This window comes from Venturia canescens, chromosome 4 (assembly GCF_019457755.1).
Source record: "Venturia canescens isolate UGA chromosome 4, ASM1945775v1, whole genome shotgun sequence".
Classification (NCBI taxonomy): domain Eukaryota; kingdom Metazoa; phylum Arthropoda; class Insecta; order Hymenoptera; family Ichneumonidae; genus Venturia; species Venturia canescens.
In genome coordinates, this window is record NC_057424.1 from 21191924 (window position 1) to 21207845 (window position 15922).

Here is a 15922-nt window from a genome sequence, read left to right on the forward strand (position 1 = left end):
TCCAAAATTATTTTCATATAGCTCGTCGTTCGAAGAATTGAATATTTGGAATGAAAAAATGTAGAGCTAAATAGAGATTCAATTAGAATGGAGAACTTGAAAAGATGAACAGCAATGAGTTTCCCTCATGATGGAAAAATCAGTAGAAAAATAATTGATAAATGATTTTATTCTTACCATAGGGTAACCGGCTTGAGGGGATGGGCTCTTAGCGCCGGCGTGTCTAATAGGACTACTGCCGACGTGGTGTTTAGGAAAGTACTCGTTGATTTTTTTATTATCGAGAGTACCAGCGGATCGAGCACCTTTGGCAACAATGCCAGGCCCGCTGCCACCTCCGTCATCCACTTTTCGCTTTCTCTTTCTCTCGGAAGGTGTTCTTGGCACCTTTTCCGGCGTATTAGGATCAACTTCTTTGTCGCTGTGCGACGAGCCTGTTTTGAACGTAAAAAATTTGGCAAATCACTTAAAATTCTTGGGGAGCATATTCGATTAAAAATAAACTGACGATTCAGGAACGACGAGCAGCAAATAAGAATTGAGAATTTACTCACCGGTGCTCATGTTCGAGTCTTGACTATGAACCGACTGACCAGAGTTTACCGTGGATTGGGGTGCCATCTGAATTTGTGATCCAGCAGACATCTGCAAAAAAGACCAAAAAATATGAAAAATCAGAAAAAAGCCTATTGAAAACACAAGTAAAAATTTAAATGTTGCCAAAATAAAAAGGAGAAAAAGAAAATTTCATGGAGTACCGAAATCACTGTGTAAATCTATTTCCCTTTGACATTTGGTTCGTCCTTATCTCGCGGGAAAAATCATCTCGCCCATAACTGAGTAATTTTTTGATACTTTAAACGATAAAAAATAATACACTCACACACGCGAAGAAATAAAAAAAACGAAACGGCGACATTGATATCGAGAATGAGGTGGAAATTTGATAGAAGAACGGATGGGGTTGGATGGGTGAGGGTGTGAAAGAAAAAAATTTGAAAAAAGGTTCGAATTGTATGAAAATTTTTAGACGTGGGATAAAGATCGGAGTAATATTTTTGAGAGGTTACAGTCGGCGAGCACACGAACGTGAACACACACGTACGTAGGTAGAGAAGAGTATATACGCGCACAATCGCAGACTCGACGAGAGAGCACAGGGAAAATAAAAAGAAAGGAAAGAAACAAAAAAAAACAATACGAAATCACTTCGCGAACGTTTTTCCGAAGAATTTTTGGCGACGAAGTAACGTAAAAAAAAGACCCCCCTCCCCCCAACCCCGCGAGGTAAACCTGTACGAGCTGTCTCCGAATTGCCAATTTTTTTAATCGCCGCAATCAAAAACAGAGCGTATTAAAAGATGGTGGTTTTGTGTGTTGAAAGCAGTGAGAGAGAGAGACACGAGCGAGTGTAGTGAGAACGAACGAACCAACGAGCGCGCGCGCGAGTAAGACAGGGATAGAGCGACGAGAGTGAAACGGAGAGAGCGAGAGAAAAAGACGGAGAGACTCGATGGTAAAAAGTTGGACGCTAGTCTTGGAGGAACGAGGACAAAACCAAGTGTATGTTTGTACTGTACGTGTATGAGCAAGAGAAGGATAGACCGTTGAACAACGAAGATAGGAGGAGGCCACCTTCCAGGACGACCTATGGTGGAGCCCCATAGTCGTATTTGCTGCTACTGCAAGGACCGTGCGTCGGTCTGTCAACCATTTATCCTTTTTTCAACTTTGGAACGCCACACTTCGGTCTAGTAAACCGAAAACTCGTGGTGACCTTATGGGACGAAAAATAAGTGTGGCGTACGCTGCTCAATTTTTCTCATTATGTATTATTATCCATACATAAATATTTGAACGAATTGTTATTTAAATATACATATATAGATATAAATACACAAAATAACTCGGGGACATGCCGTAGGACAGAGCAGCGCCAAAAACCCGCGAAAACTACGAAACTCTCCGTTCTATGATCGCGATTTAATTAATCGAGTGTGCATAATTTTTTGTTTTTCTTCTGTCGATTTTGTGGGTATGCGTATTTAGAGCTAGAGCGAATCACGACAAAATGGAGGACTAGGCTTTTGCGGGGGTAGGGAGAAAACGGCGTTGAACAGCGGAGTGAAGAGGGGGGCAGGCACCGTGTACGGTGGGAAACGGAAGGAAGGGCGAGAGGGAATCGAGGGAATCCAAAGGGGCAAAGAGAGCCTCCAAACTCTGAACGAATGCGAGAGTGTGAGAGAGAGAGCGATATAGGTGACGGACGAACGTGTGCGCGTCCGTTTTGCGGTGGGGGGTAGGTATAAGACCGAAGGAGTGGTTGGAAATCGTGTTGTACCGCGGACGAGCACCACGAGGGGGCAGTTTTACTCAATCCGTGACGCGTTGACTCACAATTTGAGAAAACAAGAATAAAAATAATCTATAGAAAGAGAAGAAAAGTTATGTTGGAGGTAAGCATAAAGAAAACGGATTTGCTAGTCACTGATCTCGAGCTAACAGCGAGCCTTCGGACGTGGATAATTCCATTGAAATTTGTATACTTATGAAACCCTACGAAAACTGTTTTATTTTTTTTTTTTTTTTTTTTCCATATATGAAACGTTCATTGACAAAATTTAAATACAGACCGAAAGACACGAACGATGTACCTTTTCTCCCTTGTATTACAAAAAGATCGATTCGCGTTTTCGGGTAATCGCGCCATATTGAAAATAGTAGGGAAAAAAATGGGTACTCGAAAATTCGATCAAATAGTTAAAACAACGAACAAAAAAAAAAAAGGCGTGAACCGGGGGAATCCGAACTCGGGACTTGCGCCATTTCATTGAAACAGGATGAAATGAACGTAGGTGGAAGAGCGGAGAACGAAAAAAAGAAAGAAACTTGAAATAAAAAATGATCTACCTTGGACATATATCCTTGGTGTGACCCCCGCGTTTGAAACAAACAATACGGTGAATAAAAATGTGGATTTATCTCGGTCATGCTCTTCTCGTTGATTCGTCAAAAACTCTCGATTCTTTTCGCTTAAAATTAATTTTCTTTCTTTCTCTCTCTCTCTCTCTCTCTCCTCCCCCTATCGCTGTCTTTTTTTTCTCTCCTCGTTCGAGTCTGATTAACGGTAGACGATAACACGTCCGGTCTCGTACTACGTCACACTACGACTCTAGACTCGTGACGTTGCTTACTCTCAACGATAAATCCGGCCCATTATATTATATTTTTTTCCTCGACAGGGACTGAGAAAGAAAGATGACGAAGGAAAAGAGAGCGATAGAATTCGATTATTATCATTATATTATCGCGGGCAACGCGCGGCATGTCAGCCACGTTTCACGAGACTTCACCGTGAACGCGACGAAGCGAGCATTTTCTTCCCCGCTCTCTCTCTCTATCGCGCGCTCTTCTCGCGGAAGGGCACAAGGGTGGGGATAGCGAGAGAGAGAGAGAGAGAGAGAGCAAGAGAATTGAGAGTGGCCCGAGTAGTACGGGTACTTACTACTCGTAGTCGCGCATGCGGTCACGCGTTTACGCCGAGTAAACCTCTAACTATTTTTGTCATGATTCCTGGATAAAAAGAAGAAAAAAAAGTAAAACCATTGCGTCATCGTTTTTCTCTCTTTTTCTTCATCAAATAAATACCGCACTAAGAGATTAGGTTTTACAACTTTCACTTCGCCTATCAAAAGTCTCTTTAACAAGGCGTAATTCGGTATTTACAATCGCCCAGTCACGTGACCTTCGAAAACATTACCCATCGTTCGTTGCTGGGATCTCATTGGATGCACCGGTGCATGCTGGGTAACCTTGAGCCTCGAACCCCTGTTTTTATCGCAAATACGAACATTCGGCCTCAAATTCGTTCAATTACAAATTGAATTATACGGAAACGTGGATCGATCATGAATCCATTCGACCGAAATGTTCAGTCTCGTCGATTTTCACGCTCGAAAATAACGATTTCCCAGCCGCTGAGTAATCTCACTGAAATATCAAAACTTTGGAATCTGGAACATTTTCTAGGAAGCGAATGTCCCTCGTGGTATCAAGTCCCAGATAATTTCGTCAGCTCTCACGAGATCTGGCATGATTATCATAAAACGTCGAGCACGAACGGCGCGACTGATCGAGAGCTTGCCTCGAGTTTGGAATCACGAAGAAACAAAGTTATGGCCACACATTGATTCGTTGCAACGTTTAACTTGAACGTATGAGCGCGCGTATAGAGCCACGATCCTCCTTGGATCGGTGTTGGTTCGTACGAATACCTCGGGCAGTGGCCCTCTGACGTGCATTTAGAGTACTCCGACAACAGCACATCCGATTATCATCTCGTGATACTTTGAATGACCGTAGCACGTCTCTCGGAGCTTCTGCGAGCGGATCTCGAAAGATTCGCCCGGTCGTGTGGCGCGACAAGGGGGCAGGCAGGCAGGGACGGAGGGTGGGGTGGCAGGCAGCGTCCTCGGAAGGGCTTGTTTCTCTCGGCAACGTCGACCGGCGAGGCGGCGGGGGGGGAGGTGCGTTGGAGAAAACCGAGCGACGCTGGATGCAGAACGAGAGACGCACACACAGAGAGAAAGAGAGATGTGCGGTATGAGAACATTCCTTGACGGTGAACGGCTCGGCCGAGTGAGAGCGGCTAAAATCAATGTGGCAAAGTGTGTGGCCCGTGTGGGCCACACACCGTAGCTTCTGCTGCTTTCGAGTATGGAGCCAACTCTTGCAGAGGGTGCTCTAATCGAACGCGAACCCCTGTGTGGTGCAGCAGCAGCAGCAGCAGCAGCCCGGCGATCCTGCTCAATCCTTTTCCGACGTGCACGTCGGACGAGCTCGGGGGCTAAACGTTCGAGAAACACGAGCATCGAGAGTCAACGTATCTAGGATGGTTTCTAATTGAACTTCGGACGTTGAGTCGGTCGCTCTCGAGGGCTGCGGGGCTGAAGATCGTTGAAGGTCATTAAGGTCGAAGACCGTCGAGGTTATTGCTGAGGCCTCGAGCTTCTTTTGCGAGTGCAAAATCGAGGCGTGCCGAAGTGTCTGTGGCCGGGTTTTCAGCAAATCCGATGACTTTACGTCTCTTTTGCTCGAATCGATTATTATGAAAATAGAAGAAGAAAAAACGATGCCCTCGTCGCAGGGCGACTCGGAATAGCAAGCTTTTCGGAATATCATTTTTACAGATTTACGGATATTCGAGACGAATGCGGAAGAAGACAAGATACGGGATTTCCATGCCGGTTCGCAGCGCAAACGGGTGAGGAAAAAAATCGATTTCTCAGGGCTGAGTGAGATTGATGAACGAGACGGACTGGCAAGGGGCACCGTTTGACTTTTTCACGGCACTGCGGGCATAGTAGACACGTCGTGTGGCGCGCGTTCAAAGTGTGTACTAGAGCCCCGGAGAGTACCGGCCGCACGCGAAGACTGCAAGAAAGAGGGAGACGGAGAGCGAGCGGGGGCGGCCGGAGGGACGTCTGCGGCTCGAGCGTGCAAGCAGCCGAAGGCGAATTGTTCAGGCGGCACGAGCTCTCACGAGCCGCTCGCAACAATCGCGTAGATCACGAGAGGAGGGAGAAAAATAGAGAACAAGTAGAATCGCGATTTTGAGGATCGCCGTATAGCTGAAACCGGGGGACGAGGGTATACGTTTTCTCGGGAGAACGACGGGATCCTCGGCCGGTGGCTGACGGTGATGTTGCGGGGGCCGTGTCACACTACGCGGGAGAGGAGAGGGAACGACGTGCAACGCGCGTAACACCACTTGGCGCGAGCGGCACCCCGACTGCGCATGCGCCCTTGGCTCCGCGTATATACAGAGATGTTTAGCCAAAGAGCTTTCGCGAGGCGCGAGACGGAGTGGCTCGTCAGTCGAGCCTCCGCTCTGGGGCCGTGGACCTCGCAGCGTCGAGAAACCATTTTTTCCTCAAGCCCGCTATCGTATTCGTGTTTTTTTTTTCTTCTCTCTCTCATTTCATCATGTTGCTCCTTTCGATCGACACACTCTTAGGACACAAATAAATATTTATTCCGCACATATTTTTCCGCCCTCCCCGGAGGCCGCCACTACTCCTCACGAAGCTTCAAACGCTGAGGGAACTTGACGTTAAATCGAAGTGCCGCTAAAATTCACGGTCGTCGTAATCAACGCGCGACAGTAGTGTGCTAAATGTGTCGGGCCCGTCGTACTTCACTCTGGACAACTTCACGCTGTTGTCGTCGCCCAGTGAGGAAAAAGGGGGACGGCCGGAGGGAAGTGTAATCGAATACTCACGCGGATATAATAACGAACGGGAACGTGACGAAAGAATCGGAAGAATTTGAAAAAATATCTTCGCACCACTCGACCACGAGATATCACTGTAACCCACGTACTTTCCGCTCGCACCGCGGCATTAACACCGACGAGTTTATCGTACTTTTCCTCTTTCACTCTATCGACGCTTGTACACTATGAAATATTTCTCTCCCCAACGGACGCACACAGCACGCTCCGTGCTTTCGTGCATACTCGAGAGTTCATGACGCATCACGGGGCTCCGCGTCTGGCGAACCGAAAGAAAGAAAGAAAGAGAGAGAGAGAGAGAGAGACTGGCAAACAACGTCATTATATTCTTATAGTTTTCGGCCGCTAGGGATGTTTTTGCGCGTTCACATTTTTTCTCTCTTTCGATCTTTGTTTCGTGTTCTTCACTCGAGGGGGCATCGCGCATTATTCACCGCGAGTTCTTCAAGGATTTTCGACTTTTTCGTCTATTCACGTTCGGAATGTTTTTTTTTTCTTCTCAATGAGAATCACAATTTTACAAGCCGGTGAGCAACTGACCGGCTCACTTTTTTTTGTGCTCATTCTCTACTCGGCTCTTTCTGCCCCCGAGTATTTTACTTTTTACGAAGTTAGATTCCATCGATGAAAATTCAACGGACAGCCGCATTTAATGAATCGAAAAAATGTCTTCGGAGCAGATGAAGTAACACAGTCGGTCGAACCTCGTCCCGCATGAGAGCAGAAAACGTACTCGTACTTCCTTTCGTGGGCTTCTTTTTACCGTAAATACCTCCCCCTCCCCTCGTCCCTGAACCGTTTCAAGAGACTTAGATAATAGTTTTCTTATGTAATTATTAATTCAAGTGTTTTAAGGAAAATAACACTTTCAACGTAGTTCGAGAAAAGGACGTCAAATTTTTGTGTTTACACGTGGCGCTCGGGGCGCCGCTTGACCTTTCGTATCGCGGAATTTTGTGTGTATCAAAACAAATGATAATTTTTATCTCAAGCTAAACGAATCTCGATTGTACTCGACGTTAATCATTTTTTCGAATAAAGTGTGAACGGCTTTTGAATAAAGTTTTTTCATCCCATTACTTATCCTCGTCTCGTATAATAAAATCTATGATATTGTATTTAAATTGTGTCGTTTGAAAATATAGATGAAAAAAAAATTTCAGGCTAATTCAAGGTTTTCCGACATTTAGGCGCACACGAGAAAGAAATCTGGCATGACGTGAGATGGCGCTTCGGAAGATTTGTCTGCGGATTAAATTGAAATGATCGAATTTGATAATCGTATTATCGAATCAATCGCCGAACTGACTTGTCATCAAGTTGATTTAATTAAGCTGGCATTATATCAATATTATTGGGATTTAAGGTGACGCTCCGAGGGTTCGTTCGTCCCGGAAACGAAGCTCCTGCACTAGGCCTGTGAAATAACAGAGGGAGCTATTGAATCGCATTTTTGAATGGCGTTAAAGAGATATAGTAATTGGATTCTTCAATATGGGCCTGAAAGATAAAAGGAATCGCGTGAGCAAGCACATTGGGAAGAGTGTTAATTTTTTAAGGCCATACGGAATGCGATAATCGGATATTTCGGGCTCTAATAAGAAAACGTAAGACGAGCTGCGACTAGATTGGACCGCGACAGTGCTGCCCGTTCCGGATGACGCGAATGTGCGAGGCGAAACGAATTGTGTTGAAAGAACGGCTGATGTTTTTTCGTTGGGCGAATTGTGATTGCCCGGAGAGCTTAACGGCTGAATGGGCTACCTTAATACGACGGCAATAGAGTCCTCATTGTTGCCGACGTCGGTAGCAAAACGAGCGAGTAATACCGCGAAGAGTGGATTCCGTGTTGTCCGTACCAATCGAGCGAGTGAATCTCTCTATCGCGGCCCCCTTTCCCCCTCCCCCCTCTCCGGGGTGGCTCGGTGTCCAGGTCGTCGCCGTCGTGGTCGAGGTTTCCGCGAGAGCCCGTTGGTATCGAGCAACGTCATGCCAATAGGTCGCACACTCATTAGCCCAGTCGCGCGCGTGATATCTCTTCACCCCGCCTCCTCGCCCCACCCCGTTTGGCATTCGAGCGACGGATCAGCTGGTCGGCGGCGGCCACGCGGCTTTGACGTTCCCCACCAATCCCACTCGTTCGTACTTCCCCCCGGCGGGAGTGTCGCCGCCGCGTATATTCGAATTAAGGCGCATGCGCCGGTTCGCTACACGCGGTTATCCCCCCCGCTGCCTCGCCGCGGAGCAGCAGCGTTACGTTTCGCACGAGTCGCTTTATCTTTCTCTCTCTCCCGCTGTGCCGACATCCATCCGTGCACCGTGCGCGCCTCGCGGACGATTCTACGCCCGTGCGGGCCTGTGTGTATGTTTTGTGTATGCGCGTTCCCCATAAGTGTTACGTGTGTTGTACCCACTTGTCGTTTTCTCTCCTGGCGGGCCCCGAGAGAGCGTGCCTCGGGGTCGCGGCTCGTTTGCAGATCGGTTTGGCAGGGTCGGCCGAGGTTGCGCGCGAGAAAGAGACTCGATTCTCTGTGTATATTGTACGTGTACGTATATATTTACAACCGTAACGTCTACGTCGTCCACCGGAACGGTGCAACACCCCACTGCATCCCCTCGATCGACGCGCCGGCTCATTCTCGCCATTCTCTCTCTCTCCCCGTCCCTCTTGTCTCACGGCTCTGTCTCTTTGCCGCTCTTCTTTCCATAAGCAGCGCGAGAGGGTGGAAGGGACATTTTGGACCACAATAGCTTGACGCTCGAGTGGAAAGCGAAGGACGCTCATTGGTCACGTTTTATCTCCGCTCGATGAGCTCGGAATTTACTCGAATCGACGACGACCCTACGGAATGGAAACGCGCCCGCGTGTGTTTTGTGCGTACGGATATCGCACACATACGCGCGCGCACGCTCCTTTCGAGAAATACTCGGCTGCGCCCGTATCGACCTGTTTAAATCTTCGCCCAACTTTTTCGTTCACCACAATCTTTTGTTTTCCCGATTCCGAACAACTTCTTCAACAGCCCGTATTCATTCGTTTCGTTATCTTTAACGAACAAGTTATTCAGATGCTTTTTCTTGCGTATTTTCTCCACGGATTCGGTGACCGTTAAGGGGAAAAAATGTTATTCGTTTCGTCGTATCACAAGTGACTTGGTACTTACGATATATCAAATATGTCTCGTTTCTTTCAACAACGTTGCCATTCACTCCTTATCCGAACCAACTTTCTTTCAACCATCTCGGTTGGTGCCTATCTGTGCCACGATTACACGCGTACACTTCATACCCGTGAAAAAATAACATTTCAACTCATTGAGAAATAAATAAAAGGGCAGCGACGGAGAGTTTTTTAAAATATTTAACCATGGGCGCTAAGGTGACGATCCGATGGAGTAGAAGGAATGCGAGAACGTGGCATTGACCTACTTCTTTCGTAATACACGCAGCAGACGCACTTATATGTATTTGTGTGACATTTTTTTTGTCAGTTACGACGGCTTTTGGTGACATGTCTGTGCATCGTCGCGTCGACGAGCTCACGGGGAACCGGCTCTGTGCGTTTCATTAGAAAAATATTTTTTGCATACTACACGCGAGGACGATACGAACGATATTTAAAGCGCTGGTATGTTGGATGAAAATTTCAAAGACGGATATCTTTGTTTACCGAAACCGTCGACGCTCCGTCACTTTGGTGGTTCCCGGGAGGCAAAAAGCGGCCCGGAGCAGGGGGAGGTAAGTCCGCGTGCACGTGCGAGTAAATAAAAGTCGACAGGTGGAGCTGCGAACTCGTTTACATCTGTACAGTTTGAGGAACGCGAGCGTTCGGCGGCGCCACTTAGACGGTGTAACGAGCAAACACTTTGTGTACACGCTATATCGAGTGTATTTTATACTTGCACCGCGCGAGCAGAATTTCGTTCGGTGAATCAATCGCGCCCGCCGCACCCGCCATTTGTTTATCGCACGAGTAAAATGAAACGGCCGCTTCGTTGCCGGGTTGATGAAAAGGAAAGCTCTCGTATTTTCACTTATTCAGGAACGGAGGCCGAACGGCGTTCAGTGCTTTTGAAAAATTCAATAAAATATGGATTCATACGATGGGGTTAAGAACGAGGGGGGCTTTGAAGAAGGGGCTCGACACCGCGGACTCGAGTCCAGTCGCAATCGATATCCTTCAAGACACGAAGCATTCGCGTACGTGTCACAAACATCGGGATTGTGCTGTTGCACGATACAAAAATCCCTCGCTCCCCCTCCCACGTTCAAAGGGTTCGATGGGTCAAATATAATCGTTTCCTTTCACAACTCCCGTTATTGAACACCTTCCGAATTTCATCCAATTTTGGCTCGTTTGTTTTTTTTTCTCTCTCTCTCTCTCTCTAATAAGACCATCTTTAGGACATGAGATTCATGTACCTGAGATGATAGCTGTCCTTGCACGTTTGTCGAGGCGGTGCTGGACGACGAATTACGCTGATCACGGGAAGTTGAATTTTCACGGCGTGTCCAGTCTATTCCTACGGCGGTTGGCTGTCCGCATCTTACAGCAGCGACACTCGGTATCGATGCTGAATGTGGCGCCACCGCGGCACTAGCGTTGTTAACAATCGGACCTGTTCCCGTGGCCAGAGCGATCGTTACACTTTTGCTCGTCGCATTGTTCTGACCACCCTGCAAAACGTTTACAAACTTCTGTGAAATACAGAGGGCAAACAAAATCGAAGAAGAATGTTCTCGGGGGGGGGGGGGGGGGGGACATTGGTGAGGTTAGAATTGGAAGCGCAGCGATTCCAATATGGCGAGCAGAGAAAAATACGAGAATCGATGAATTGGTATGAAAAAGCAGCGAATTCCCGAGAGTCCGCATCGTTAATCGGGAATAGATAAAATCTCCACGTTTCGAAGGAGAAATGGAAAAAAAATGAGACGGGAAAGAGTGACGATTCGAGTGGAAAAATGTTGCACACTTATTCGGCAACGAAATAAAGACAAAGTTACCTGATCGAAGCCGAAAAATAATAAAACGATATGGCAGATATTCGTTGTTTCGTAACGGTACAAAGAAGTAATGAATTTAGTACGAAGTATCGTACACAGTAAACGTGTATGAATCAACATTACATAGAGCAGCCGTGAGCCGTGCGCCACGCCATGTATAAATAGAGCGACGTAGGAGCAGCACAATCGTAGGGAGAGAGAGAGAGAGAGAGAGGGAGAGAGACGGGGCAATGGCTGGTATGTGGCGATGTATGCCCCTTTTACTATATACAACTTGCTCCCACAATTATATAGACGATGATACGACACTGCACAGACCAGACCAATCATTGTACGTTAGTTTCGTTCCATCGGCCAATGACTGTGCCTTTGTTCGTGAATCCAAGCAAATAACCATCTTGGTATAATCGATGGGCAATCGCTGTCGCACCGACGAATAATACGTACGAAATGCGACTTATTTTCCTTCTTCCAACGTAGCCACGTACGAAATGGTGCGCCGAGATCGAATCCAGCGCGCGAAGCCTTAGACGCGGAGAAGCGGCAACGTCTTTATTATCGTATCGACCAAAATCCTCCGTAATTTTCGAATAAATTCTTCGTCGCTTCGTTTTTCTCCTATTCGTCGACGTATTTTTAGTTATCGAGGCCTCGTTGCGAACGCAGCTCAAGTATTTTTCCGACACAGACACAAATTAAGCAAGTTTTTATCGTCGGCCAAGCCCGGATATTTTACTGCAGTGCGGAAGTGACGGTTTTTACCCGCGTATGTGTGCATAGCGCCTGTTTGTGTGAATACTTTGCCGAGGTTATGTAGCGGCTGCTGCAACGGAATAGAGAGCGAGAGAGGGAGAGAGAGTCGGAGGTCGCCCGGAAGAAAGGAAGGATGAGGGGCAGAGGGCACGGGCGGGCGGTTGGAGAACCCAAGGGAGAGAAAGGGCAACGAAAAAGGGCGGAAAACCGAGTGCTCGAGTGGATTGAAGCAACTTGAAAAAGAGAAGAAAACTCTGCGATGCCCTGGGTGCGAGAAGGACCGAGAGAAAAAGAGCTCGCCACACGAGAGTCAGGACAGCGTTGCCACCATCATCATCCCCCTGGAGTGCATACTATAGCACCCATAATAGCTATACGCGGAACCAAGGCTATTGAACCAACGTACGCAGTCATTGGCCACCGAATTACTTGCGATTTTCCTAAACTCCCGAGTGAAATTCCGGCTGTGCCAATCACTGTGCCGTTACATTATCTCCTCTGTATAAATCGATAATTTTTCAGTTTGGTCAACTTTTGGAGAGTACCAAGGGCTTCTCAACTCTCCAACGTCCCCGATGCATGTTTTTTTGTCGAATAAATTATTTCGCCCAAAAGGATTTCGTAGTCGGAGATGAAGCTAAACTTTCCGTGAGTCGAATCCAATTAATCCTTTTCGACTTTCACGCTTGCTGGGAATAATCTCCGGGAAGATCGTCCCAACATTTTTCATCACCATTCGAATGTTTCATTTATTTGAGACTCCTCGTCGCTAAATTCCATCGGAATATGCAAGATCGATTTTCAAGGTTCCAGTTCTCGTAGCACGCAGAACTCGAGCCGCCTCTCGCAGCCCGGTGAAGATTCGAGGTTCGCGGTAGACGAGGCGAACACTCGTATGTCGATCAATGACTACTACAGTCGCGGACTACTCGCTAAATAGGCAGAGACACTAATGCGACGCTGATCCGGCTTCCCATCCGCGAACACCGGTTACGTGGCCGACAAAAGGAGGAAAAATCGTTATGAAATTTCAACTTAAAAAGCTCGTCCTTGCTGCTTTGCTCGGGAGTCAATTCGTTCCGCTGATTTTGTGGAGACTCTTTTTTCGATATTTTTTCGATGCGAACTAATAACCGGCTGTCAATTAATCTGGTCACGTTCGAGCTATGATACGATCATTAACACCGCCAAGCAACACATTCGAATCGGGCGCGCGCTTTCCACCAGTCTTCAATAATTCCGCTAGGTGACTTCGCATCCCAACGAATCGCGTAAGAAAAGTCGTCGATCGCGGTGCATAAATGTGAGGCGAAGCTTCGAGCATGCAAACGAAAAATCGTTTCCCTGACGAACGAGGAACCCCCCCCGACGTCTCTAACAGTGCGATCGTCCGACAACGCAAAGAACGGACAATTCGATTATTGAATATCCTCGACTTGACCGTGGGGAGCGGTTAGACAACGAAGTTATGAGAAATCACAAAAATATTGAGATTTTATACTTTTAGTAGGCAATTTCCAACAAACTCTCGGGCAAGACGCGTTGTAGGAAAATTGTGGTGCATACCTGGCGGTGCCTGTGCTGGCCATTAAAGCCTTTGCCAACCTTTGGACAATATACATACATATATATAAATATACGTGTGTAGAAAGAGAGAGAGAGAGAGAGCGAGAGAGGTTGAGGATCGATACGCGAAAGCAAGCTCGCGAGAGAGAGGACCATCCGACACACAAAACTCGCACTTGCACATAGAAATCAAGAGAAAAGAGAGAGAGAGAGACGAAGAGAGGAACGTGGGCGTATCGAATCTCTCGCCCTCGCCTTTCTCTCTCCCTCTTTCTCTCTCATCTATCTACTGTAAGTAAAATGGAGATTCTCTCTCGAGTCTCAGCTGCCGAAAGGTCGGAAGGAGACAGGAGAGGAGTTTTGGCAGTCTGTATACGTATATACACGTATAAACACACATATACATATATTTCCAGGGATAGATAATATAGAACGAGCGAGCCAAGGGAAATACCAGGGATGAGAGAAAGAGAGGAGAGAGGGAGAGAGAATTATTCGATCGATCGAAGCTCCGAGAGGACAGGGGAGAGAGAGAGACGACGACGACGACGAGAGGACACGGGGAGGTCGTGTGTGAACGTAGGACGAAATAAACGATGTGCCCTGGACAACACGGTGCACCGCACAACACAGATACGAAAGCCCCCCGCCCCACCCGCCGAGGCTGTTTCACTTCGGCTACGAACACCTTACGGTTATTTTTCTGAACAAAAGAAACACAACGGAATTAAGGGAAACAATGAAAGATTAACTCGGGACTGGACTTTCCTTTAGTTCTCGTCGAAGAAAAAAATCGGCTAGCACAGTAACAACGACTGGTCGAAACTCATGACGGTAATGGAATAATAATTTTGAAAAAAAGTCCTATTTTTTGGTTGTTATTTTAGCGCTGGAATAGTATTACGGAAAGGAAATATAATGTGGGCGGATGTCTGTTTAGGTTTCAAAGAGTTCAGCTTGGTGGGCCTGGAGAATGCTAACGCAAGAGATCCACGTGACTCGGGGAGTCCCGCGCAGCCGATAATGTCCCGGCGCGCGAATTTCTCAAACCGCGTCGTCGCATGCACATCATCCCGTGTGTGTCGGTGGGGACACGACGACGACAACGACGACGCTGTACGATCAGGAGGCATATCAAAGCCGGGAGAAGAATCTCGGCTTTGTCACCATCGACCACACCTAAAAATTTCGTCAGGCCACTCCTGCCGAACGCAATATTATTAAATTCATAGTTTCAAATGTGGAGCGAAGGAGAAGAAGAGGAAAGGGAGACGAACGAGGAGGCGGCGGCAGCGAAGCTCGAAGGTGCCGAGCATCCTTTCCACCGCGTTCACGATTCATTCTCGCATTCTCTCGACTCATTGACTGGAGAAAGAGAAGCGAGGAAAGCGCCATCTTCGCAAGCAACCGGATTACGAGTCGACGCGCGAATTCTTCCCTCTTCGAACTTGACGAATTTTGTATGACCTCTTGAACAAAGTAACCGGATTAAAATGTAAACGCGCCGGTTCCCTTCCACGAATTGAGAGACCTCGAAAAATTCTATTGAAAAATCGCCCAACGCTGGAGCTTATTTATCATTTTCAAATTGTCTGATCCCAAGAGATCTGAGAAATGCGAAAGAACGAGAGAGAGAGAGAGAGAGAGATCCAAGTTGAGCCGAATAGCCGTCGAAGCGAAGCCAGTACGTGGCGCTGGTGGCAACGACCCCGAGCCTATTCTCTCTCCGTCTCTCTCCCTCGTTTTCGCTGTATGGTGCAGTTCAAGTTGCAGAAAAAGCCCGCGTTAAGTAAACACCACGAGTCACTTCCGAGTCAAATCAATGTCGAGGAAAATGGATTTTTCGCCTCATCTGTATTATTATTATTATTGCCATATATGCTTTATATAATAATAATAATAATTGCGTTCGATTTTCTTCGAATACATTTATGACGTTAAGCTGTCGATTTTTTAAATTAAAACAAAAATTTCGATATTTTTTTTATTTTCTTTTCCGCCGGTTTTATTCGTTCGATGGCGCTACCGGGAGAGCCACGAAACAGCAGAGCGAATACTTCGTAATCCTGTAACGGCCCCGTTTGCCTCTTTCCAACTCGGTGAAAGTCATTCGTCATTAGAAAATAATAACAATAACAATGTAGGTGTCTACCGACACTCAAGATGTTACGTGCTCTCCGGATACATGTTCGTATGTACGTGTTTACGATCCGAGAGAAAAAAGAACGAAAATAAAAAATTAATAAAAATAAATGAAGAAAAAAAGAGAGCCAATCTCGTCGGGAGTAAATTCGATTGTCAGCAGGA

General features: G+C 46.9%; 1 protein-coding gene and 1 long non-coding RNA gene across 15 annotated transcripts in view; one reads left to right on the plus strand and one right to left on the minus strand.

The window, feature by feature from the left end:
* Tlk (Tousled-like kinase) overlaps positions 1-15922 on the minus strand; it is a 32439-nt gene that overhangs the window by 9347 nt on the left and 7170 nt on the right. For 4 of the 11 annotated variants that reach the window (XM_043418318.1, XM_043418316.1, XM_043418317.1 and 1 more), the window contains exons 1-4: positions 11297-11431; positions 10715-10969; positions 555-645; positions 178-434 (exon numbers count right to left, since the gene is read on the minus strand). In XM_043418318.1, coding sequence (XP_043274253.1) covers positions 178-434; positions 555-645; positions 10715-10969; positions 11297-11416 — 723 coding nt within the window. In that variant the 5' untranslated portion in view covers positions 11417-11431. Of the gene's footprint in view, positions 1-177; positions 435-554; positions 646-758; positions 855-1580; positions 1829-2910; positions 2935-6280; positions 7070-10714; positions 10970-11296; positions 11432-15922 lie in introns of those variants that run through there. The other 7 variants (XM_043418319.1, XM_043418326.1, XM_043418321.1 and 4 more) reach the window with 7 other exon arrangements.
* On the plus strand, positions 8522-15176 carry LOC122410220 (uncharacterized). 4 transcript variants are annotated; one of them, XR_006260880.1, is made up of 3 exons: positions 8522-8838; positions 14032-14449; positions 14556-15176. It is a non-coding gene; the product is annotated as an uncharacterized lncRNA (long non-coding RNA). The 4 variants fall into 4 exon arrangements; XR_006260878.1 differs by lacking the exon at positions 8522-8838 and adding an exon at positions 9466-10030; XR_006260879.1 differs by lacking the exon at positions 8522-8838 and adding an exon at positions 11434-13906.